Raw genomic sequence first — 24,415 nt, forward strand, 5'->3', positions numbered from 1 at the left:
TCCCCTCCCTTTTTATTTATTAAAATTTCAACAATAAATAGATATTTGTAGTAGAAGAATTAAAAATACAAATAAGCAAAGCACTTTATAAAATCTACCCAAATTTTATTACATAAAATTGTCTATACATTTTCATAAATATATTTTGTATATGTGTGTAAATATATGTATACACATGTACTTTTTTTAAAAACATGGGATCATACTAATTAACAGCTTGTCCTCTTCACGTAAGGTATCATAAACATGCATTGAGATTAGAAAAACCTCCACTGAAAGCCCCAGTTTGGGGACCCACAGCCTAGTTTGGTGCCTAAATGATTTTGTTTGATGATGTGCTTTAAAGATTTAGAGATTTGGACTCACAAAGAGGGGACATGTACTCTGCAGCCCCTGGCTGATTTCTGAAGGCATTTGAGTTTGCCATCCTTGACTTTTATAGCATCCTTTCAAATTCCTACTATTTCATTTTATTAGTGACTCTTAACAGTCTCTGACATTTGGAGACAGTTCCTAGAACTGTTCTGCACACTCCTGGACATTTAACATCCTGGGAAACCACCAGCGTAACAACCAAAATGACCAAACATGACCCCATGCCTTCCTAAATGCCCCCTGAGGCAGGTGCTGTTGCCTCCAGTTGAGAGTCCCTGCATTAAATAAACGTTCCATTATTTTAGAACCAATATTTTGTTTTGGCTCCTTATACAAAACTAGATTGCCTACTCTTCCTTTCATCATTTTAATATATTATGAGTATCTTACTAGCCAAATGACATGCAGTTCCTGTGTCAATATATAACATGAAAGTCAAACAGGCCTAAATATGGATCCAAGTGCTGTTCCCTTCTAGATGTGAATTATCAAACTTCTCAGTACCTCAGTTTATGTACTTCTAATATGGAGAGAATGACAGTATCTGCCTCACAGAGCTCTTGTGTGGGTTCAGTGAGTTACGCTGTTTGTAAAGAACTTTATACAACGCCAGGCATGTGGGAAACACTCAATAATTATTAAGTATTATTCAACCCTACAACACTTCACCAAGATGGCTACAAGAGTAGAGCTAATAAAATCCGGTTGGTCTATTTTAGGTAACTTAGGCATTCATTTTGAGAGCAGTTTGGAGATAAGATCCAGGACAGGATGAGGTATGAAAATTATGACAGATGTCATTATTTCAGCAGCTAATGGCCCCTAAACCACAACGAGCAGTTGGTTCCTTGGGGTCTAATTGCAGATTGCTGATGAGACAGTTGGCAGAAACATCTGCTCATTTGTACACATGCACACACCAAACAACCAGGAAATGAGCAATTTACGGTAATTATGTTGTGAGAACACGCTTGGACCATGTGAGAGCTTGGTGTGCCTTGTTCCATCATCAGGATGGGGACTGCCCTGTCCTCTTTCACGCGGGTGAGTTCTGACGCCCAGGCTCTCATTACTGCAGCGCCCTGCCGGGCGCCTCCAACCGGGGTCAGCAGAGCACTAAGGGCGTGTCTTCTGTTCTCTTCAGACCTGGGAGGACATCCTGAGACCCCAGTTAGGGCTGGATTCCATTTTATTGTTTCCCCTTCTACTGATGAAGGAGCTCTCGTGTGGCCTTTCTAGTAGATGCATTAGAGGTGAAAAAATACACACCTTTTCCTGCCTGACACTATGCTTTCTTTGGGTAGATGTATCCTAGAAAGAGTGGTTTAAAACAAGAGCGCAATAGAAGATGATTTCTGTGAAAATCATATAGATTGAAACAATCAAAATCAATATTATTAAGCTGACTTTGTCAATCTTTTAAAATTAAGTAGCTTTAAACTTTTTTAAAGCTTTAAAAAAGATTTCTTTGCAATCTTCTTTAATTTATTGTTTTTAAAATGAATTATTTTGAGTGATAGCACGAATGTATGATATAGTACCTCTGTCACTTGATAACTGTGGGACCTGGGACAGGTAGAAGCTCTTTTTAGGTCCCGCTGAGTTAAGGGACTCAGCAAAGTATTCCTAAGTTTCTTTCTAGCCCTAAGCATTTTGTTCTGAATGACTAGGATAGAGGAAGGAGAAAAGGATCTAAAAGTGGATGGAAATGGAATATTTTTAAAGAAAAAAGTCTTTGTTTCCATTTTATAATATCACCAAGCTTCTTTCATATTACTAGACTTTTCTTTCCTAATTTAATATGCAATTTCGAATACATTGATAATCAAGAAAAGGAGGAAACATAAACCAAACTAATAATGAATATAACCACAGAAACAGAAGATCAAAAATTGTGAGAGTACTAAGAGTTTTTTTTTTAAATGAAATCTCAGTAAAATTAATGATTTTCTAGAAAACTATAAATTAGCAAAATTGATTCCGTAAGGCACAGGAAACTTAAACAGACCAAAACCAAAACAAAATAACAAGAAAGAAGTCAGGGAAACAGCATGGTAACTCGCTGCTAAAAGTAGAGAACTTGAAGTCAGACAGCTTGGGTTCACATCCAAGCCATTCTCTGCATGAGCTTGGTCTAGCTATTCACCCTCTCAAAGCCCCAGTTTCCTTATCTGTGAGATAGGAACAGTAATTATTAATTATCAGGATTCGTTAAGATGAATACAAATGATACTTACTTCTAAGGATAAAATAAGATGTGGTGTGTGAGGTAGTTATAGCTTTTGTTACATAGTAATAAGCATCCAATAAATGACAACAAATATTATTTAGACATTAAAAAGCATTATCAGAATTATTCACTAAAAATCTGTGTCTGAACAGTTTTACAAATGAGTTATTTGGTGCTGGGAAAATTGGAAAGCCACATGCAAAAGAATAAAACTAGATTGCAGTTTGTCACCATACACAAAAATTAATCAAAGACCTAAATATAAGACCTGAAACAATAAAATACATAAGTATTAAACTTATGGACCTTGGTCTTTGAGAGGATTTTATGAATCTGACTTCAAAGGCAAGGGAAGTAAAAGCAAAAGTAATGAATGGGACTACATCAAACTAAAAAGCTTCTGCTCAGCAAAAGAAACCATCAAAAACAACAAAGAGAAAACTAACCAAATGGGAGAAAATACTTGTAAACAACATTTCTGACAAGGACCTAATATGCAAAATATATAAAGAACTCATACAACTCAACACCAAAAAACTAACAATCCAATTAAAAAATGGGCAGAGGACCTGAACAGGCACTTCTTTCAAAAAGACATACAAACACCAACAGATACACGAAAAGATGCTCGACTTCTCTAGTTATTAGGGAAATGCAAATTAAAATCACAATGAGATATCATCTCAAACCTGTTAGAAGAGTTATTATCAAAAAGAAAAGAAATAACAGGTGTCGGTGAGGATGTGGAAGAAAGGGAATCCTTTTACACTGTTGGTGGGAATGCAAACTGTTGTAGCTACTATGGAAAACAGTATGGAGAGTCCTCAAAAATTTAGGATAGAGTTACCATACAACCCAGCAACCCCTCTGGGTATCTACGCAAAAAGTTTGATAACATTTATTCATAAAGATATAAGTACCTCTGTGTTCATTGCAACATTATTTGTAATGCCAAGACATGGAAACAACCAGCGTCCTTTGATAGATGATTGGATAATGACGACATGTTACATGTATACAATGGAATATTATTCAGCCATAAGAACAGATGAAATACTGCCATTTGCGACAACTGGGTAGATCTTGACAATATCATGCTAAGCAAAATAAGTCAGATGGAAAAAGTCGAGAACCATATGATTTCACTCACATGTGAAATATAAAACTGTAAGCAACAAACAAACATGACAAACAAACAAAAACTCATAGACACAGATAACAGTTTAGTGGTTACCAGAAGGAAAGGGGAGATGGGGGAGGTAGATAAGGGTAAAGGGGGTCAAGTATATGGTGAGGAAAGGAGATTTGACTTTGGGTGGTGAACACACGATACCATATACAGATGATGTATTATAGAATTGTACACTTGAAACCTATATAATTTTATTAACCAATGTCACCCTAATAAATTTGATATAAATAAACAAACAAACAAACAAACAAATAAAAGTTAGTCCTGGAAATTTTAATTCCTGGAAGTTGGAAGTTCCTCCAACCTTCAACTTATAATAATAATAATAATAATGATGATATTGAATATTTATTGAGCGTGTTCTTTGCGGCAGACAATTTTATACATCTTAACTCATTCAATTCTCATAACCACCGTAGAAGACAGGAACTACTATTATTTGCATTTTACAGAGGACAAGACTAAGACACAGAGAAGTTAAGTAACTTGTTCAAGATGATATAAAGAGTTAATGGGGCTTTGTGCCCAGGCAGGCTGGTGAAGGAGCCTGAGCTAGTAACTGATGCATGAAAGAAATGAAAGTATAGTCTTGGGCAAGAAGTCAAATTCATCCTATTTGCAGAAGATATGACTTTATACCTAGAAATCCCAAAAGAATCAATTGAAAAACTAGTGAAATTAATGAGACTGCTCAGGAAAGCCCCGAGGGCATGATAAATATTTTAAAATTACCAGCTATTCTTTCCATTATTCCAGCAATAGCCAGTTAGAAAATGGAATTGTGGGAAGGGGGAAACATAAGCCTTAGCAACCATCACAACAGATAAATCTAAGAATAATTTATAAGAAAGTTTGAAGAAAATAATAAGAACTTACTGAGAAATCTACAGATTTAAACTAGTAGAAAGGCATATGATATTTCAGACTGGGAAGCTGGCAGAGTAAAAGAAATCAATTTGAAATTGATTTGTTGGTTCAGTTGAATTCCAATCAAAATTAGAGTGAAAATTTCGGATAATTTTAAATTATTCTAAAATTTGTCTGGGAAAAAATAATAATAATCAAGAAGAGCTAAAACATATTTGAAAAGGAATTGTGACAAGCTGGTTTCCTGATTATCACTTTTTAAAAATGTATCATAGATTTGAAAAAAAGAAATGCCAGTATGTACAATAAATATATCATAAAAATGGTTCACAAAGTAGGGGGAGGAAAGCAAAGGATCATACGAAATGTTGCACATAACAAATTAGCTACCTATAAGGAAAGAGAAAATAACTTAGATCCAGATATAACAAAATAAATTCCAAAAGGATTAAGGTAGTAAATATTTTAAAATTGAGATATTAAAATTAGAAAGAAATAGGATTGGCTATTCACATATTCAATAATATTTATTGAATCCCCAGATGGGAGAAAACTTTCTCAGTCTATATGCAATGGAAGAAATCACAAAGCAATATAAGAAAAACAGATATATTCGACTCTAAAATATTAGAATTTAATATGTTAAAATACAAGTTAAAAGCAAGCAGCAAAAATAGAACAAATATGAACAACACACATTTTAAAATATTTTACAATTTTTTCCTACAAAAATTGTTTAAAAAAACTCTAGCACCCTGAAATGATAAATGGTTAAAAGGGATGGAACAGATAAGTCACCAACAATTAAGGAAAGGACCAAAGTTACTATAGCAAGAGAGCTGTACCCACTGTTGATTATAAAAGTGAAAACCAGAAAATAATTGAATTGAAAAATAAAAATTAAGTAAATTAGGAATGTTATAAATTAGAGTGGAATGTTATACAGACATTTAAAATTATGTTTAGGAAGAATTAAATTTGAGGAATACGTATATTCTGTGAAGTACAATATAGTTTTATTTAGCTACATGTAATAGTATCACAACTTGTAAAAAGTAAGCATAAAAATAATAAAAATTTGTAGAAAAAGAAAATTCTGGGTCATTAAACATTTTTGCCTATCGTATTAGTTTAGTAATAACCCCCCATCCACCCGATTAAGTTTACCAAGTCCAGAATAGTTCATTGACAATAATTTTGCATATCAAGTATAGATTTATTATTTATAAATATAAATTTATGAAAATTAAGGATTTTATTTAAATGTACTTTGTTCAAAAGGGGGAAATGGAAGAAAATATACCTAAATGTTAACAAAACTGGGTATTAAGACTGTGAATGATGTATTATTATTTAGTTCTTTATACTATCTGTTATTGCCAAAGTTTTTGTGCAATTAACATATATCTTTTTCAATCATAAAAATAATACTTTAAGAATATTGAAATAAGCCCAGAAATTCTAAGTGGCTTAAATTGGCATGATACCAAATTTATTTGTATAAAAAATGTATTTACATCTAAATGTCATCTCACCATGTTAACAGAACATTCAGATAGTTAGCTAAGTGTCTGCATTTCAGTCAGTCAGATATTTGAATGGTCTATGTGCATGGTCTGTGAGCTACTTGGATGTGAAGAAGGTGAGAACATTCCCTGAACTTTTAAGAGTTCATGTTGTACTTGGAAAATCAAGACTTTAAGATATGAAAAATACAAAAAGCTGAAGAGATACCACAACAAAGCCCGAATTGTCAGAAGTGGCATCAGTAACATGTAACATTTCAAAGGAAAAAGAGATTCCCATGCAATAGAATATTTAGAGAAGGGTTGCTGAGAGGGAATTAATTGAAGAACAGGCAATTAATGGATGAGTGGGGGAAATAGCAATTCAGCTTAAAGTATCTGTCAACTCTGGCTGTAGGGTACAACTTTAGTGGAACTGATTGTCTCCCCGAAGTTCGATACAGATTTGAGCACTTATAATTACGATAATGGGGGGAAAAGCTGAGTACATGCAAGGCAACCTCACAAATACGTGAAGGGAAATGGTGAGGGGCAGGGAGTTAGTGACCAGATAGACTGAGTTTGGAATTTTGCCTCTGGACTTCCTAACTGTGAGTTATTTTCTTCTCCAGGCCTCGATGTTATATCTAAAAAATGGGGATGGCGCTTATTTCATTTTATTTTAACTCACATGTGTGTGCTTACTACGTGCCAGCATCATGCAAAACATTTTGCATTAATTATCTTTATGCAAAATACTAACAATCTTATAAGGTAGATACTGTTGGTGTTCCCATTTGACATATGAAGAAACCAGGCTCTAATTCTCCATGGAAGAGACGGAATCCAAACCCAGGCCGTTTGGGCCACAGCCTTCACCACATGGCACAAGATTGCTCAAGTGCCTGGCATCTACAGTTGACTCTAGAACAACACAGAAGTGCTGGTCCACTTATACACGGATTCTTTCAATAAATACAGCAAATGTATTTTCTCTTCTTTATGAATTTCTTAATAACATTTTCTTTTCTCTAACTTACCTTATTATAAGAATACAGTGTGTAACACATATAACACACAAAATATGTGTGAATTGACTGTATATGTTATTGGTAAAGCTTCCAGTCAACAGGAGGCTATTAGTTAAATTTGGGGGAGTCAAAAGTTTGACTGGGATTTTTGACTGCTCAGGGGGTCAGCGTCTCTAAATCCCATGTTGTTTAAAAATCAACTGTACAGGTGCTTGATAGGGGGGTGACCCTCAGATCAAAATAGAAAATTCAACCCACAATTGGAAGGAAATGCAACCATTTCCATAGGGCCCTTTTAAAAACTGGACTCACTCATGATTTTCATTTCCAATGTATAAAACCATCTGGTTCTGGAAGTTCCAAACAGTCCCTGCCCCAATGACTGTCACTGTGTCCACCCACCAGAGGACAGAAGGATCAAAATATTTAGCTGTGAGAAGGCAGGAGTGGGGTCTACCAGATGCCATGGGGATGGAGATGACAGAAGGTTATGGCATCACCTTTGTCTTGGGTATCAGAGAAATCATCTCTGGATCCCTTCAGTGCTGGTCACCGTGGCAGGGGCCTCACCTCAGGTGACTGGGACACATCTTGAAGAACGTGAAATGAGAACCTGGATCAACATTACTGCTCGGCAACTATAAAATTTAGCCACCTAGGGCTTGTCACTTCCTCTTTCTGAGCCTATTTCTCTGTCTGTAAACTGAGGTGGGTGGGCTAAATAGGTCTAATTTCTGACATTTTGTTGTTCTAAAACTCCATCCACCTAAAATGGACATAAAACATGAGACTCAAATTAACTAGAAATAGCAACTTTGAGTTTCAGCTAGATAGGCCTCATGTCTAGTAACACATATTTCTAGGTGCAGGCACTGCCAATATTTTTAGGAGGAAAATGAGTTATCCAAATTTCTAATTAGAAATTTGGGGGAAGTGGTTTCACAAGAAAGTACTAGAGATGAATATAGCTTGGTAATTTAGGGGAAAGAATTTTTACAAGCAATTACTTGAAATGAATGGAATTTGAATGCAACTTAGTCTCAAGACAAAATCAGCAAGTGTACAAAGAATTGCCAGCAGCTTAAGCAGTGCTCATGGGTTCGTTTTGCTAGTGCCCGCAAACCCCAGGTGAATTGGAAGGGCCAAATTGTTCTCCATTTCATAGATTGTCCAACAAAATTTCAGAGGAACTCAGCACATTCTACAGATTACACTCCTTTTGTGAGCCCTTTGGTGGCGAGGACCAGGTCTTGTCTGTGCTTTACACTCCACAATTCCCAGCTGTTTAACCTTGGGGGAGCCACTTAATGTCCCCGAGTCTTGGTTTTCTCCTTTGTTAATAGGTAAGTCAAATGTCTCCCTTCCAGCACTGTTTCTCCCTCTTTGGGTCTCAAGGCCAGGGCCAGCTTCATGGCCATGCCACCTATGCAGTCCAGTAGGGCCTCATGCTCGGAAGGGCCCCTGATTGGTTTAGTCCTCTGCTGTGGCCATCTTTAAAGCCTTAAGTATTTTTTAACAAAGAACCCCAGATTTTCATTTACGCTGGGCCCTAGCAATTATGCAGCATTGTGTTGAGTAGAGTTGCCAAAGCTCACACGACAAGGTCAATACCCAAATCAAGAAGTAGATCGGCCAATCACTAGTCTTCCCCGAAGGCCCCGGCTACATTCCTGAGCACGGTGCCTTCGCAGTTCCAGGCCGCAGAGAGGATGGACACAGAACTACTCTAAGAACACTTCAGTGCTAAGTTCTCCAGAAGAGTGTCCTTTCACTGTTGGACCTCAGTCAAGTCACCGATCACCTTTCTGCCTCAGTTTCCTCAACCGTAGAGAGAAGCTACTAATGGCACCTACATTTTCAGGATTGTTTTGAGCATTAAATGAATTAATCTATGTAAAGCTCTTAGAACAATTCCTGGCACATAGTAAGCTCTATATAGGTGTCGACAATTACTGTTTGCTGTTGTCGATGGCTTTTCCTCGCCCGGATGTTTGCATGGCTTGTCTCTTTGACAACATTCGTTTTCTGATTCCCATTCATAACATTTTTAAACCGCCAGGCTATTCCCCTTCCCTCCACACGTACCAGTCCTTTGCAGCTCAGAATGCATCCTAAGGACAAAATCCCTGTAGAGGACATGTTCTCAGGGATCTGATTCCCAGTTAAAAAGAGTCATTAATTAATAGCTACTATTGATGGAGCACTGTACTGGGCACTACCCGTGCGTTTCTGTAATCCTCATAGCAACACTTGTCATGTGGGTGGTTTTATGCCCATTTTATAGATGAAGAAACTGAGGCTTACAACAATTTAGCAGAGTTCTTTGGATCCAGTTTCATCCCGATTCAAAGTCCATGTACCTTGTAGCCAGAATCCTGATGGCTGCTACTGCTGTTACTGCATACAGATCTCCAATCTCAGGAGTAAGAGATTAATGTCATAAAGTACAAACTGCCAAAATTTAGGCTCACTCCAAGCTGACTGCAATTGAATTTCACACCCTACAATTCTAGCACATAAACGGAGAATCTCTTCTGAAATTCCTACACATATAGGTTCACAAACAGATGCACATTCCTCAAACATATTTAAAATCCTACTACCCAGGCAATACTTACCCCTGGGACCATGAGCAAGGGTTGATCCCAGCCTGCGTTTCAGAGATGTCCTGATGGAAACGTCACCCCCACCACCCCCTAGCCCTACCCGGAAGCTTCTCAGGCACTGGAGGTCAGTCACAAATGTTTCATCATTTCCAACAGGGCGGGGGCTGCTGCTCAGAAGATAATAATCTAGCTCAGTCGAGTAGAGCAGGGCGAAACCACAGATAAAACCTCGTCTTTCAGCAGGGCCTTACCCTGTTCTTCCATGCAAGCAGTTTACCTAGATGGAGGAGATTAATAGTCTCTTTCTCTCCATATGAGCTCACATTTTAATACCACAAATATGCACAACACCTGGTCAAGTGGAAAAGGCACTGGAGGAGGAGTCAAGAGGCCCAGGTTCAAGACTCAGCTCTGGCACAAACTTGCCACCTGAGCTCGGACAAATCACTTTCTCATCAGGGCACTCATATCCTTCCTCTATAAAATGAAGAAGTAATTTTCTAGATATTAAAGTCCCTTCCAGCTTGGCTCATCTCTGAATCTGTATGTGATGGAGCTGTAGATTGAGCCTGTGTTTATGGGATGTAGGCAATTGATAAGGTTAGTTTTTCTTTTTTTTAAATTAATTAATTAATTTTCTTTATGGTGACATTGGTTAATGAAATCTAATAAGTTTCGGCTGTACACTTTAACAATAAGGCATATATATTTATACTGTATGTTCACCACCCATAGTTAGATTTCCTTCTGTCACCACATATTTGATCCCCTTTACCCCATCTATACCTTCCCCTTCCCCCCTCCCCCTACCCTCTAGTAACCACTAGTCTATTGTCCATGTCCATGAGTCTCTGTTTGTTTGTTTGTCCTGTTCATTTGTTGTTTTTAGGTTTACATCCCACATATAAGTGATATCATGTGATTTTCAACTTTTTCTGTCTGGCTTACTTCGCTTAGCATGATTATCTTGACATCTATCCATGTTGTTGAAAATGGCAGCGTTTCATCTCTTCTTATGGCCAAGAGGATAGTTTTTCAAGGACAACTTCTTGGCCTTTAAACATTGCATGAGGCCAAGCTGAGAGAGCTGTCACTGTTTGCATGACAGATAGTGCCAGGAAGGGAAGGAAGGTTGATTACAGGCTTCCTAGGGGTTTCAAGTTAAACCCCCAAAATCATAATTTGAGAGTAAATAAGAATGGGAGAAGGATAAAATGATCCTGATATAAAAATAAGAAGCAGAACTTTATAGGCCCCTGTAATGTCACCTCTTGCTTAGGACAAGTTACCCAGTGTTAGAATAATGGCTTCAGAGTCAAATATACTTTAATTGAATCCTGGCTCTGCTACTTGGTAGGTGAGGGACTTGGGAAAAAATCACTTAACCTTTCTGAACCTCAGTTTTTTCATCTGTAAAATTAGGTTAATAATAAATACCTAATTTAAAAAAAAATTCATAAGTTTATTTAAAGTTAAACAATATAAATAAATAGGCAGAGCCCCATGGTAGCTATCCACATTTTTATTCTCTAAATGAAAGTTAGAAAGGCACCCTCAGGCCGAGTTCCTCTCAATGTTGTCGGAACCTGAGTGTAGCGTCAGCTCACTGTGGAAATATGTCTGTAGGTGCAGTTTCCTTTCCTTTCGTAGCTTATACTAAGAACGTAAAGCCCCTTTATCATACAAGACTTAGGAATGCATGAGAACACTGGAAGCTGTACAGAGTGCCTTCCTAACTGGGCTCTCCGAACCCTCCAGCTTCGCCTCGCCGGTATCAATATACACTTCTCTCTGCTCCTGACTCTGCCATGTCCTCTCAGTAATTAACTCCAGGTACCATTAAGCTATGGGAATCAAACCAAGATTCTTGACTCGCTACTTCAATCATCCTTTTACATGAGCCTAGTAGAAGTGGCAACAGCTGAAGTCAAGTAACATTCACACAGCTCTGCTCTTCTGTGTGGACCATTCTTGGACTAGGACCCTCTATGATGCTGCTCTAAAGCTCACAATATCATGTAGTTGTTAAGTATCTCCGAACAGGACATATTTTGAGTTCTCCGTGTGTACTCTCATTGAGACAGTATTGCAACAATAGAAAGTCAAGTTGAGTTAAACCTCAGTGACCTGGAGATCAGAGGCATTTAACCTCTCTGGACTACACTTTCGTCACAGGGAATTGTAAGAGTTTTGATTAGATCATCCATGACTCTGCTCTAAATAGCAAAGTTAGAATTATTGAGGATCTACGTCATCTTCTTCTTTGTATCCCCGGCCACCAGGACTCTGCCTGTACCTAGCAGGTGCTCAACAAATGTTTCTGGCATGGTTAAATGAGTGAATGAATTAAAGTGCTGTTCCATATGCATGGGGTATGCCCGCATCTCACACACTGCCTAACTACATGCAGTCGACCAAGATGAGATGACGGTTCACTCACAAGGTACTTAGTCGGCTCCTGCGCCGGGAATGGATTGGCACTTGTGCTCCTTGCAGAGCACCCCATCCCAGGGCTCATCTGCTCAGCCCCTTGTGACATGGCCCCCCTCTCTCTGCTTTGAGCTGATAGACTCCAGCCCCAAGGACAAGATTCAAGGGGAGATCAAAACAGTGATAAATGAGTTATAACATCTTTAACATCAGCAGGAAGCTATTTTTGATAATTTGGAGAAAGAACAGCTGATGGAGGTGGATAACACACTTTCACCTCCTGCCGCTGTCGCCCTCACATTTCTAAGACCACATCCCTTCCCAGCCTTTTCCTCCCTTGCAGCTACTCTCCAAAGCGCAATCAATTCTCTCTCCATTTTTAAGGGATGAAAATGGTGTGTCAACAAGATTAGGGGATTTTTGAAAAGGGAAAAAAAATCCTACTCACTATCCAATCACTCTAAGATATTTTTGCATAATGCTTTCCCTGCATACTTGGAGCTTTTTTAAAAATAGATTTCCAAACTGTTTTCCACATTATAACAAATGAGCTTTTAAAACCCACAATTCTGTTTGTGTCACTCTCTGCTTAAAACTCTCCAGTGGCTTCTCGCTGCACTTAGGACGAAATCCAAGACCCTGAACAAAGCTATAAGGCTCCCACTGACTGGCAGCCACCTACCCTTTCAGCCATATCTCAGACACTTTGTTAGCTTTTCTCTCTTCACATTTTTCCAGGCCCCTCCTGCCTTAGGGTGCTTGCCCATGTGGATCCCTCTGTGTCCAAACGGGTATATTGGTACTTGTAATGGCTGCCTAATATCCCGCTTTGCTGATATAACCCTAAATTCCAGACCATCCCTTGGTCACCAGTCAGTTGTTTCCAGCATTTTTACTATTGGAGGTAGCACCATGATGGATAACTTTGTACACATTTGCTTCTTTTGTTTGTTTGTTTGTTTTAGACTAATTTTTTAGGATGAAGTTCCAGAAGTAGATATCTAAGTTAAAAGGAAGTGTTTTTATGGCTTTTGCATCACATTGACATCCTGCCTTCAGAACACATATTCCATTAGCTGTATTTGAGCCTGTCCATTTCACTACAATTTGGACAGTAATGGATTATTGTTTTTCAGTAATTATTTTCAAGGCTGTTTTATTTTTTAAAATCTGTTTATTATTGGTACTAAAATGCTTTGCTATTTATTGAGCAACGGCAACTGTACCGGTTGGTTCATACACATTAACTCATCTAATCCTCACAACAAACTTACGCAGAAGATACTGTGGATACTGTTTTAAAATAAAGAAACTGAAAATTGGGAAGGTTAAGTTGTCCACATTAGCAGAACTGTAGTAAGTAGCAAAATCAGGATTCAAATTCACATCTTTTATTATTATTTTAAAAGCCATTTGCTTTATACAATATTTTTCTACCTTCTATCCCCTGATTGACTTTCTGCATCAGTTATGAGTTACGTGGACACTCAACATGTCACAGCACTGCATGGTCATACAAGAACACATATGAAGCACCCAGCCCTGTGCCTTTGTAGAGTCAGCAGCCTATAGACAGGAGTTCTGCCCACTGGCCACCCCCACCAACCTTCCCCTTTATTTCAGATTAAACATTTTATTGATTAAAGGTCTCACTCCATAAACTGAAGTTTAAACTCAGTGACAGGTGCATTAAAATGCTCACCTCACCAAATTGTTCAAGAATCAATGAGCCCACATGAAGTACTCTGTTAACTATAAAACACTCTACAAATGTTAGGTTTATTATCTCTAAATAATAACTCAGAGGGAAACCCTGCTAATGAGTGCAGAGTTTCTTCTGGGATAATGAAAATGCTCTAAAATGGATATGGCGATGGTTGCACAACTCAGTGAATATACTGAAAACCATGGAATTGTATACTTTTAATGAGTGAATCGTATGGTATATGACTTCTATCTCAATAAAGCTGATATTTTTAAAGAATTATATAAAATATTGAGAGCTTCACCACCATGGCCACTATGCTATTTCCTCCCATGGTTCTGCCATTCATTCATTCATTCATTCTACTGTTATTTCCTGATAGTCTACGATGCACCTGACTAAACACCTGGGATACAGAGCTGAAGAGATAGTCGTGATCCTTATCCTAATGGACTTCAGATAAAAAATTACACAAAAGTGTGATGACTGCTATATTATGGAAAGTTAAAGGGAGACAGGGGACATCCAGCATGGGACCTCATCACAGTCTCTGGAAAGAGAAGGCCTCAGCTCTGACCTAGGGAGTGGAGAGAGGGCTCCAAGCAGAGAAAAGATCATGAGCGAAGCCTCGGTGTGGAGAGAAAGAGCCCTGTGCACTTGAAACACTGAGAGCCAGCCAAGATAAAGGGGGAGGGGAAGAGGGAGGTTGGGAGTGAAGAGGCTGCAGAGGCGGTGTGGGAGGGATCACAGTGGACCTTGTTAAGAAATTTGACTTTATCCAGTGGACAACAAGAATCCATTGACTGTGCATTGATTGATTGAAGAGGGGCAAGATCAGAGTTTGTTTTTAGAAGAACCCTCTAGTTGCAATGTGGAGAGTAGATTGGAGAAGAGAAAAACAGAGGCAATTAAACATATTTTTAAAATATGTAGGAGGTAGAAGTGGGGATTTGGTGATTGGAAGGAAGAGAATTCCAAGGTGACTGATCATTTTTAGCTCGGGCAAGTGAGTGACCGAGGTGAAATAGAGAGTAATGAAGCAGCAGCAGAATGCCTTCTCTTCCTGGTGCGCTGAGTGTGAGAACACAGGGGGCCAGTATAGATAGTGGTTAAGGACCCAGACCCTACTGAACAAGCCTGATCCCGTCTGATCTCGGAAGCTAAGCAGGGTCGGACCTGGTTAGTACTTGGATGGGAGACGACCTAGGAAGATCAGGAGCTATAGACATAAAAAATAAAAAAAATAAAGAATTGTAAGCGAACAAGGTCTTTGCAATATATGAGGTCAACCAAGGGTTGCCTTCCCTAAAAAAAAATCTATGCATTCATCAAAAATAAATAAATACATAAATAAATAAATAAATAAATAAATAAATAAAAGGACCCACACCCCGAAGCCATCTGTTGCAATTGTTTAAACTCTCCATGACTCAGCTTCTTGGAGATGAGAACGATAATAACTTTCTCAAGTGCTGTTGTAAGAATTACATAAGTTAATATATGTGAAGCACTCACAGAGTGTCTGTAGAAACTATTTAAGTGTTTATACCTTGTAAAGACAGTATAAGTATATATCATTATCATCATTATTGTTTTATTATACACCTAAAAGGTGAAGTCCAGTAAGCAGTTAGATGTGCGTGTCTGTCTGCAGTTAGAGATATAGATTTCAGTGGCATCAGAAAACAGAAGTCACTGAAGTCTTTGGGAGTAGAGTGGAGGACGAAGGGCCAGGAGGCACCCCGAAGTGCTGTAATATCTGAGGGACAGGTGGAGCCTGCCAAGGAGACCCTAAGGGCATGACAAGGACACAAGGGGAATGGAGTGGGAGTGCACAGATGTTAAGCCTCAAGGAACATTCGTCTTACTTGTTGGGGCCTCTGGTTGTCCCCCAACTTTCTTTGTGCATAGTCAAGATTGCCACATCTGAGGTGTATCCAGGGGACATTGGCAAATTCAGTAAATTGAGTTTTTAACATCTATTCCCAGAAACATATTTTCAGAGAATATTAAGGGAGTAAACTATTTTTACAAAACCTAAAATACATCCTCCTATAAAAACAAGACTCTTGGAAATAAGGACCATCCCTCCACACTTTTGCAAGTTGGGAGTTTTGCACACTGAGGGTGTCCTTTCCTCCATCCGGGCTAGCCTATTTTGCACACAAATTTTCTCCCTGTTTTGTGTCTGTTTCAACTCCTCACCTGGATCACCCATTCCTAAGGAAGTGAAAAATTATTGGCCAGCGATTGATTTATTTATTGAGTTCCCATGGTGAGGAGCTGATGCCAAATGAAACTTGAGGCAGATTCTAAGAAAAAATATGTTAACCAATAATTGCCACTTCCTTCTAATGACAACAAAATAGTCCTGCCGATCTAGTCCAGTCAGCTCATCAGCGAGAAATAACTCCTTGTAACTTAATCAACTGTGACATAATCAGTTGATAATGATTCTTTACATTCTCTATAGCATCATATAGTTTGCAGAATATTTTCATATAACATCATTAGATAATACCTATCTGTGAGGTTGTCATTATTATTTTCGTTTTACAGATGAGAAAACCTCGACTTAGGGAAATTCATTAACTTGACAAAGGTTTTACACAGTAAGTGAAGGGCCAAGACTGACAGCTGAAAGGAGAATGGTGAACCAAGATGGAGGGGCAGGTGGCAGAGGAAGCTGTCCATCTGGAAGCAGGCATGAAAGGGGTGAATTGTCTGTAGGAGATTTAAAATAATAATAATTAAAAAAAGAAAAAATCAACTAAAGGCAAGCTGCTTTTTATTATCACCATGCACCAGTAATTCTAAATAATGTCAGTAATAAAACACTTCCCTGCTGGGCATTGAGAAGCTGGCTTTTTTCTATCCTCTGATAAAGACATTAAGAGAGCAGGTGAGCCTCATTTCCAGTCATGCAGAGAGATTTCTCTCAGGATTTTGCAAAGTGTTTAATGTTCCAAATCCCTGCCTTTGTTAAAACAGATACCATTTCCTTGGGTATGTTCAGAGCCTTGCGGGAGAAATAACAACTGCCACATGACCAAACATTGAGAAGCTCCTCAACTCACTTAACAGAATTTCCCAAGAATCTTCTAGAAAAACAGCATCCATTCACTCTTTCAGCAAAATGCACTGAGCAGCTCCTCCGAGAGTGATGCAAGCTGGAACCGTGGGTGTGGGTGGCTGGCAAGGAGAGAAAGACAGCTACCCCTGTCCAGCTCGGGGTGCGGACAGCTTTTTTTAAAGAAGAGCTGGAGGAATTTGTCTTAATGCCCAATACCTGGGCCTCTTTAGATCATACAAGTCACTTCCCTCAGGGCTGTAGCTGAAAGTCCAGAATTCTCTCATCCTAACTGAGAAGGACAGCTGCTTGCTTCAAAACTACAAAGGCTAATTCAGTGTTGGAGAGCCCGAGGAGCCAACAGCCCAGATCTGAGCGATTTCCTGGAACCTATGACTCTTACTGCTAAAACTGAGACAGTCTCAGGCAAATCAGGTTGGTTGATCATCCATCCTTCTAGTTGTGGAGAGATTTCCTAATCATTATCTAGTGCTCATTTTACTGCTGTTGGAATTACCACGTCTCTCAAGCTTAAGGCATAGAGAGCCTGGGCAACACTTTCTAGATCTCTGTAGGAACCAGCACCAGGACAGGCTCACACGCAAGCTCCAGGAAGACCCTGGACCGGAGCTTCTCAACTGCGTCACTGTTGACATTTTATGTGGGATAACTCTGTTTGTGGCGGGCCGTCCCGTGCATTGTAGGATGTTTAACAGCATCCCTGGCCTCTACTCACGAGATGCCAGTAGAACACACACACCCCCCACTGTGTTGTGACCATCAAAGGTGTCTCCAGATATTTTCACATGGGAAGGGGAGCAAAATTGCTCCCCGCTGAGAGCTGCTGCCCCAGAGAGATGTCTCTTGCTGCCTTCCTAATGATTCGGGGCTGTTGGGCACAAATCAAGGCTGGTAGAGGGGGCTTCCTGGCTTCAGGCCAGGCAGAGCCACCCCATTTGCCCACATGAAAGTCTAATAGCTACTCTGCACTTTCACTGGGAAGAATAGAGTTAGCCTTGTCGCTGGGGTCCCACATCATAGGGCCGCCTGGGCAGGTGCCCCCTTAAACAAGCTCTTTCCTCATAACGAACAGTTCCTGTCCTATGAGATGCTCTATGAGAAAATAGGAGTTTAAAAAATAACAAATATATGGCTCTTCAAAAAGTACATTACATATTGAAGGCTCTGAAAAGTCTTGCAATGAAAAAAACCTGTTTAAATTTTACAACCCAGATTTATGCTGAGGTCAACCTATCCGTTAAGATTTAAACACAATGGCACAGTCTCCCACATGTAGGTTATTTGGACACTCTGGTGCCCTCCCTGCAGTTTCTGAGCATTTCCAGAGGGTTCGTGCTCTTGTAGTCACTCCTGGCTCTGAGTTCAGCCTCCCCCTGAACTGTCAGACTCATTTATATTGCACCTCTTACTACTTCCCCCTTATTTCTGCTCTCTGCTGACCAAGATGTGGATTTCAGTCTCCTTTGCATGATTTTCCCTTCCCCAAAATACCCACAACGGCATTGGTGTGTTCAACAGCCTTCGTTGAGGTCGCAGCGGTGCAAGTCTTTTCCGTGATTTCAGCCCCCTTTCCCCTCGAAACTTTCCTCGCTATCCCCCTAACGCGCGATTCTTCCAGCACCCTTCTCCCCAATCCCAACTCCATGCTCCTCATTTTATTGTACAAGACAACTTCTCTTTTCCCTCCTTACTTGGTCTCATGGACCTACTTTTCACTTTCAAAATCTTGTTAACAGGTGACCACGTAATTTATCATCCAAACTATGACACTTGTGAGAGTGAAAGGGGACCTAGTAATAATTTCACTGGGACAACAGACATACACCAGGAAAGTCCCCAGAAAACCAGGGCACATGATCATTATACATCTCCATTAAAACAAAAACTGTCTACTCCAGAACTTGCCCTTTATCAATGCAGAAAAGGTGGCAGAGGCTTGGAAATTGTCAGGTTTCCTTCCTCCCTTCTCCTTCCCTCACCTGTCCCTATAAGTGGATGAAGCCATAAGGTATGTTTTTCTTACTGATGTGAACCATGCCATCTTCCTTAGAAGACAAAAAGTAGCTTCCTTCAGCTTGATTTTAAGTAAAAGTTTCTTTTTCTCCATTACTTTTTGCTTATTCATTATTTCCCAAACTTATTTAGCCATGTCATTTAATCTCTCCATCTCCGTTGACCTATTAATGTCTTCCACAACTAGATGAACACACTTTGGGGAACTCTGAATTCAGAGGGAGGGAGGACTGTCTGTCTACGTTGCCGCTGATATCACCTTGGGTGATGACAAGATCAGGGTGCAGTGGAGGCCAGGAATCAGGCACCTATAAATGAGGGGGAAATCTGGATTTTAACAATGGGAGCAATGGGAATGCAGAGAGCGTGTACAGCCAGAGGCAGGAGCCCCAAAGGACCAGTGAGCTCTGCACTAACGTTCCATGGACTATGCTGCAGGAAACACTGCCTTGAGTCACTGATTCCCAAACTCTGGAGCTGATTTGCTGCACAAATTTCATCTCCCCTGCCGCCCCCTCCACTCCAGACACACTCACCTCCTTGCTGTTCTTGGATCATGTAAGTCTCGCTCCACCTCAGGGCCTTTGCACTTCTTGTCCCTTCTTCCTGAATGTTCTTCCTCATTTATCCTCAGGTCTTACTCTCGGTTTTTTTCTCAGGTCAAATGTCAGTGAGCCTTCCCTGACAATCCAAGAGCAACCCGCTCCCACTTGGTATTCCCTACCTTCTAAAACTTGCTTTAATTTTCTTCATAGCACATGCCACCACCTGGCACTCCATGCATTTGCTTATTTGTTCATTGCTTGTCTCCCTCTCCTAGTCAGTAAGCTGCACGAGGGTTTGTCTGTTGGGTTCACCACTATATTCCCAGAGTCTAGGTCATGGTGGTGTTTGATAAATGTTTTTAAATGAATGGAAAAAGAAGTGACTCAATCGCAAAGTTCCGGACATCTTCCGAAGTTCCCGTGGGAGCTGTCCTTAGTCACCACATCTACCCACCTACCCTAGGCGCTTCTTCTCCAGCTCCTTCCCTGATGGCCCTCCATTCTTTGTGGGAGCTCACGTCTCACTCTCTAAGAAGCAGTGCCCCACCCCTGCCCCCGCACCTCCTCCCCCAACCCTTGGGGTATTGTCCAGACATTCAAGGTCATCAGCCATTCACATCTCCGCACACAGGAGCATGACTCACAATGAACTCCTACAGGGTATTAATTCCTGACAGGGCAGAACAGGAGAGACAAAATCCAGAAGCTGGGCCCTGAATAGTGTAAATTTCTCTACTCAGACCTAGCTTCAGGAAGGGCAAGAGCTAGAAAGGCCTCCCTTTTTGGCCAGTCTGTCTCAGGGACCTGGGGCTGCAGGTGGTTAGGACGAGCATGTTCCTTGTTGCACATATGTCATTCCTTTTCATTAGGACTGTACCTTGCTTCCAATAAATAAAAAGAAATACACAGTCATTTACCTCCATCAGAATACACTTTATGCACTTTTGAACACACAAACGCACATACATCTAAAGCAAAAACCATGTCAGGACCTGGCCAGGGCATAGGGCTGACTCTCTGTGCTGAAGCATCTCATTGGCTTCCTATCAGTGGAATACAATGGAGGCATATTCCACTTGGTCTGGTGATGTCCTCCTGGGACGATCAAAAGGGGGCACATTAGCATAGACAGCGAAGTCATCCTCTTTCCAGGTGGCCAGGTTGATCACGTTGGAATATACGGCATCAGCATGGCAGGAAAGCTGCTTTAGAGACAGGACCGCAGTTAGAGTCAGATGGCCGGGCACCAGAGCTTCCAGAGACAAACCCGCTACTGGGCTTCCTACAGGACAGCAAGTGGAACACTGGGTTCCTACTGATGGATACCCTCGATTTTCAAAAACATTTCCTTTAGGGCTATTCTTGGCTCATACCCACCACCCATGTATGGGGTCTATCTAGGAAAGAGCATGAAATCATGGCAGAGGTGACTGGGAGCCCCTCTAGGTATGACTTAACTCTCCTTACCGAGGATTTGTAGAGAAAGTTGGTCTGATGCCTCAGTTGTTTCTTAAATAGTCCTAGAAAAATTAACAAACTCAGAGTCAGCCTGAATTGGGACAATAACCATCTATACTTGGTTGATTGTTAGACTTCGCGTTAAACTTTGAAATTCAAAATCTACCATGTTCAACCCATTGGGCCTCTGAGACTCAGCTAAATGCTCAGGAAGAGACAGGGGTGGGGGGTGGAGGGGGTGATACTGGTGCACTTTATAATTTTTGGTTATTATTTAGATGAGATTATTTGGCATCAATATTTCTTTTAGTTGGTGCATATGAACCATAGTGTACATACAGATGGCTTTCAGCATAAAGAATTTGTGTCATAAATAAATGTTGCTACATGCAGAGTCCCTTGCAACTTCACAGAAGAGACCATACAGCTTACCCACGCTTCTCCCTGCAAATCTTGCCCCATCTCCACCCCAAGTTTCTCCCCCTTCTACATTTCCAGTTCCAGAGCCAACTTGTTCAACTCACTCTCATGCCTCCATTTCTTCAGGGTCATGGACAAGAGACCCACCAGGAGCAAGATAAGGGCTATAACACCAATGGAACCGGAAATGGCTGTGGCCGCTGTGCCCAAGCTGAGGAAAGCAAACAAGAGAAATGAGGACACTCCAGCTGCCCTGGCTAGCATTGGTGACCATTCATAAAAGCGCCCAGGGACCTCCCCACTCCTACAGAGCTCCTACGTCTGTGTTTCTATGTCCTCAGTAGCTAATTATCTCTTGCTCCCATTTTGAACCTCTCTCCTCTGCCCCAGTTTCCATGGCTATGGTCCCATTTACACCAGTCTTCATATTTGGGCCAAATAGAACCCTTCCCAAGATCCCCAGTGCTCCTCCATAGGTCCAGCCCTTCCCTTACCCACCTGCTCCGTTCTTCAGGTGTAGTCTCTGGATTCGGGGTGGTGATATTCTCTGAAGAAAGGGACAGAGAGGGGGAAAAAAGAAAATTTGAGAGTAATTCTTATACACATGCTGAAAGTTTGTGTCCTGCCAAAATTCATATGTTAAAACCTGATTCTCAGTGTAATGGTTTTAGGAGGTGAGGTCTTTGGGAGATATTGGATCATGAAGGTGGAGCTCTCATGAATGGGATTCGTGCCCTTATAAAAGAGACTCCAGAGATCCCCCTCACCCCCTTCTACCCGTGAGAAGAGAGCTGTCTATGAACCAGGAAGTGGGCTCTCACCAGACACTGAACATGCCAGGGTCTTAATCTTAAACTTACCAGCATCCAGAACTATGAGAAATAAATTTCTGTTTATAAGCCACCTAGTATATGGTAATTTGTTATAGCAGCCTAAACTGACTAAGATAATACACATGCAAATGAGCTCTAGAGGATCTAAATGGTAATATTAGCCATCATTTATTGGGGACTTAATATATGCTGGTCATATTTATTATCTCATCTAATCTTTATAAATAGACAATGAGATAGGAATAATTATTACTTCCATCTTATAGTAAAGAAACCAGCTCAAGGTCATAGACCTAGTAGGTGGCAGAAATTGGACTTGAAGTCATGTCTCTCCGACTTAAAATTATGCATTTATGAACACTACACTTTGCTGCCTTTATATAATCATTTCGGTCTTGAGTTCTACCATTCTTACAAAGGATTAAAGGTTACCATATATGACAGGAGGTCCAGAAAGAAGACAGCCAGGATGATGCAGGTGTTAGGTACACTTGGAAGGGCATGGAGTGGGTAGGAAGGGGTCAGGACATCAGCTAGTTGGTCTGAAACCGGGTGGCGGTGGCAAGTATGAGAGCCTGTCCATGGTGTGGTGAGGAAGTAGTGGTCCCATTATTCACATTGCGAAAATTTTCTCCTTCATCAAGGAATCTTAAAACATATTAGCCAAACTCTCCTGTTGTCTAGGTATAAACCATGTGGGTTAACTGATAGATCCAGGACGTGAGTCATGTTTTCAACTCCAACCCCAAAGTTCTTTTTTCCTGCACTTAGACCTCTTCTTATTTCCTTCCCAATAAAGTGGAGCTGTGTGATTCATTCCCAATCATAGGGCAACACTCCTCCAAACACATGTCTTAGGGAGCTGCCTACTCAGGCACCCAAATGCAGAAACTGCTGCCAAGGTAAGGCAGAGGGAATATACAGGATCAATAAGGCAATCTAATATCCACTGACGATAAATAGCACCCAGGGATAGATGCAGCAAGAATCACAGCCTCCTAGGGCACTAAGGCCAGATGGAATTGTGTCAGGCACCTTAACGTCTCACATCCTCTCTGCATTTTTTCCTGTCCCCTTTCTGAGTAAGATGGCTGACCTCATCAAGTTTCTCTTTGACAGCTCCTGCCCACCTTCTGGGCAAGGCGTAGGGAGGGAACTTGGAAACCAGATCTTCCCATTGTCTATATCACTAACTCCCAAGATGAGGTACCAAGTCACAGGGCTTGATGTGTGGGGCAGGGTAGGGTGAAATGTCACATGTAAGTTCAGAGTGATGAGAGGAGAGTCTAGGACACTATCTGGGGGAGGTTGGCTGTGGTAGGGCATACCCGTTTATAGCAAAAAGGACAGACAGCATGAGGGTGTCCATCTAGGATCAGAAAGAGAAGGACATATCCTAGGAAGACAGAAGAGGGTCGGTGGGGGTGAGGGGAATGAGCATGGAGGATGATATCATTGAAGAGCCTGAGATTGAGAGTCCAGTGACCAGGGTCTCAGACACTTCCTATGCGTAATCTTAGGACAGTCACTTAACCATTCTGAGCCTCGTTTTCTTCATCTGTGAGATGGGCATAGCATGAATACCCGTCTTGAAGGGTTGTTTAAGACCTAAACGTTCAGACTATTATTTAACAGTAATAGCCACTTTGCCTATTTCCAGCTGGTCTTACCTGAGCAGAACAATGGTGTGGAGTTATACAGGAAGGCATCGCTGGCTCTGGAGTCTTGGAACATACAGTTGGTCCAATTCATTTTGACAAGGGATCCACTCAGGGGGTTCTTGTCCCAGGTACTGAAGTTCTCAGGACAGGTGGTCCCCTTGAGCTGGAGGCAGAGTTTCTCAGAGGTATTTAGTAGCAGCTGGCAGACACAGGACCCCAGGGAGCTGGCTCCTCTCTTCACCTCTATCTCTTTCATTCTTCCACAAGAACCTTTTGGATGTGGAGAATGTTAGAATCTTGCCACTGGAGGGCAGGGCCTCTAAAGGCAGCGAGGTAGCATTCCTTTTAAAGAAGGCATCTTCACATAGTCCTTCCCCAAACACATGGTCCGAAGTCAGCCCCCCAACCTCTCTGCCACATCCCCCTCTGATCTATTAGTATATGAATTTACCT

At 40.7% G+C, this 24,415-nt stretch overlaps 2 protein-coding genes across 3 annotated transcripts in view; both read right to left on the minus strand.

Moving 5' to 3' along the window:
* RHEX (regulator of hemoglobinization and erythroid cell expansion) overlaps positions 1-9,845 on the minus strand; it is a 15,708-nt gene extending 5,863 nt beyond the window's left edge. Inside the window, exon 1 of the mRNA XM_011372962.2 lies at positions 9,819-9,845. The gene's annotated coding sequence lies outside the window, so the exon portion shown is untranslated. The remainder of the gene's footprint in view (positions 1-9,818) is intronic.
* A 10,668-nt stretch (positions 9,846-20,513) lies between these two features.
* Positions 20,514-24,204, minus strand: LOC105300652. Of its 2 annotated transcripts, none has more exons than XM_023538327.1 (5): positions 23,972-24,204; positions 21,967-22,015; positions 21,573-21,679; positions 21,058-21,110; positions 20,514-20,792 (listed from the first exon to the last, which is right to left on the minus strand). In XM_023538327.1, the coding sequence occupies exons 1-5, from the start codon at positions 24,051-24,053 to the stop codon at positions 20,637-20,639; spliced, it is 447 nt and encodes a 148-aa protein (XP_023394095.1). In that variant the 5' UTR covers positions 24,054-24,204; the 3' UTR covers positions 20,514-20,636. The 2 variants fall into 2 exon arrangements, with proteins under 2 accessions (XP_023394095.1, XP_011371266.2); XM_011372964.2 differs by having other exon boundaries at positions 20,514-20,795.
* Positions 24,205-24,415: the final 211 nt, after the last annotated feature.

This window comes from Pteropus vampyrus, unplaced genomic scaffold (assembly GCF_000151845.1).
Source record: "Pteropus vampyrus isolate Shadow unplaced genomic scaffold, Pvam_2.0 Scaffold217, whole genome shotgun sequence".
Taxonomy (NCBI): Eukaryota; Metazoa; Chordata; class Mammalia; order Chiroptera; family Pteropodidae; genus Pteropus; species Pteropus vampyrus.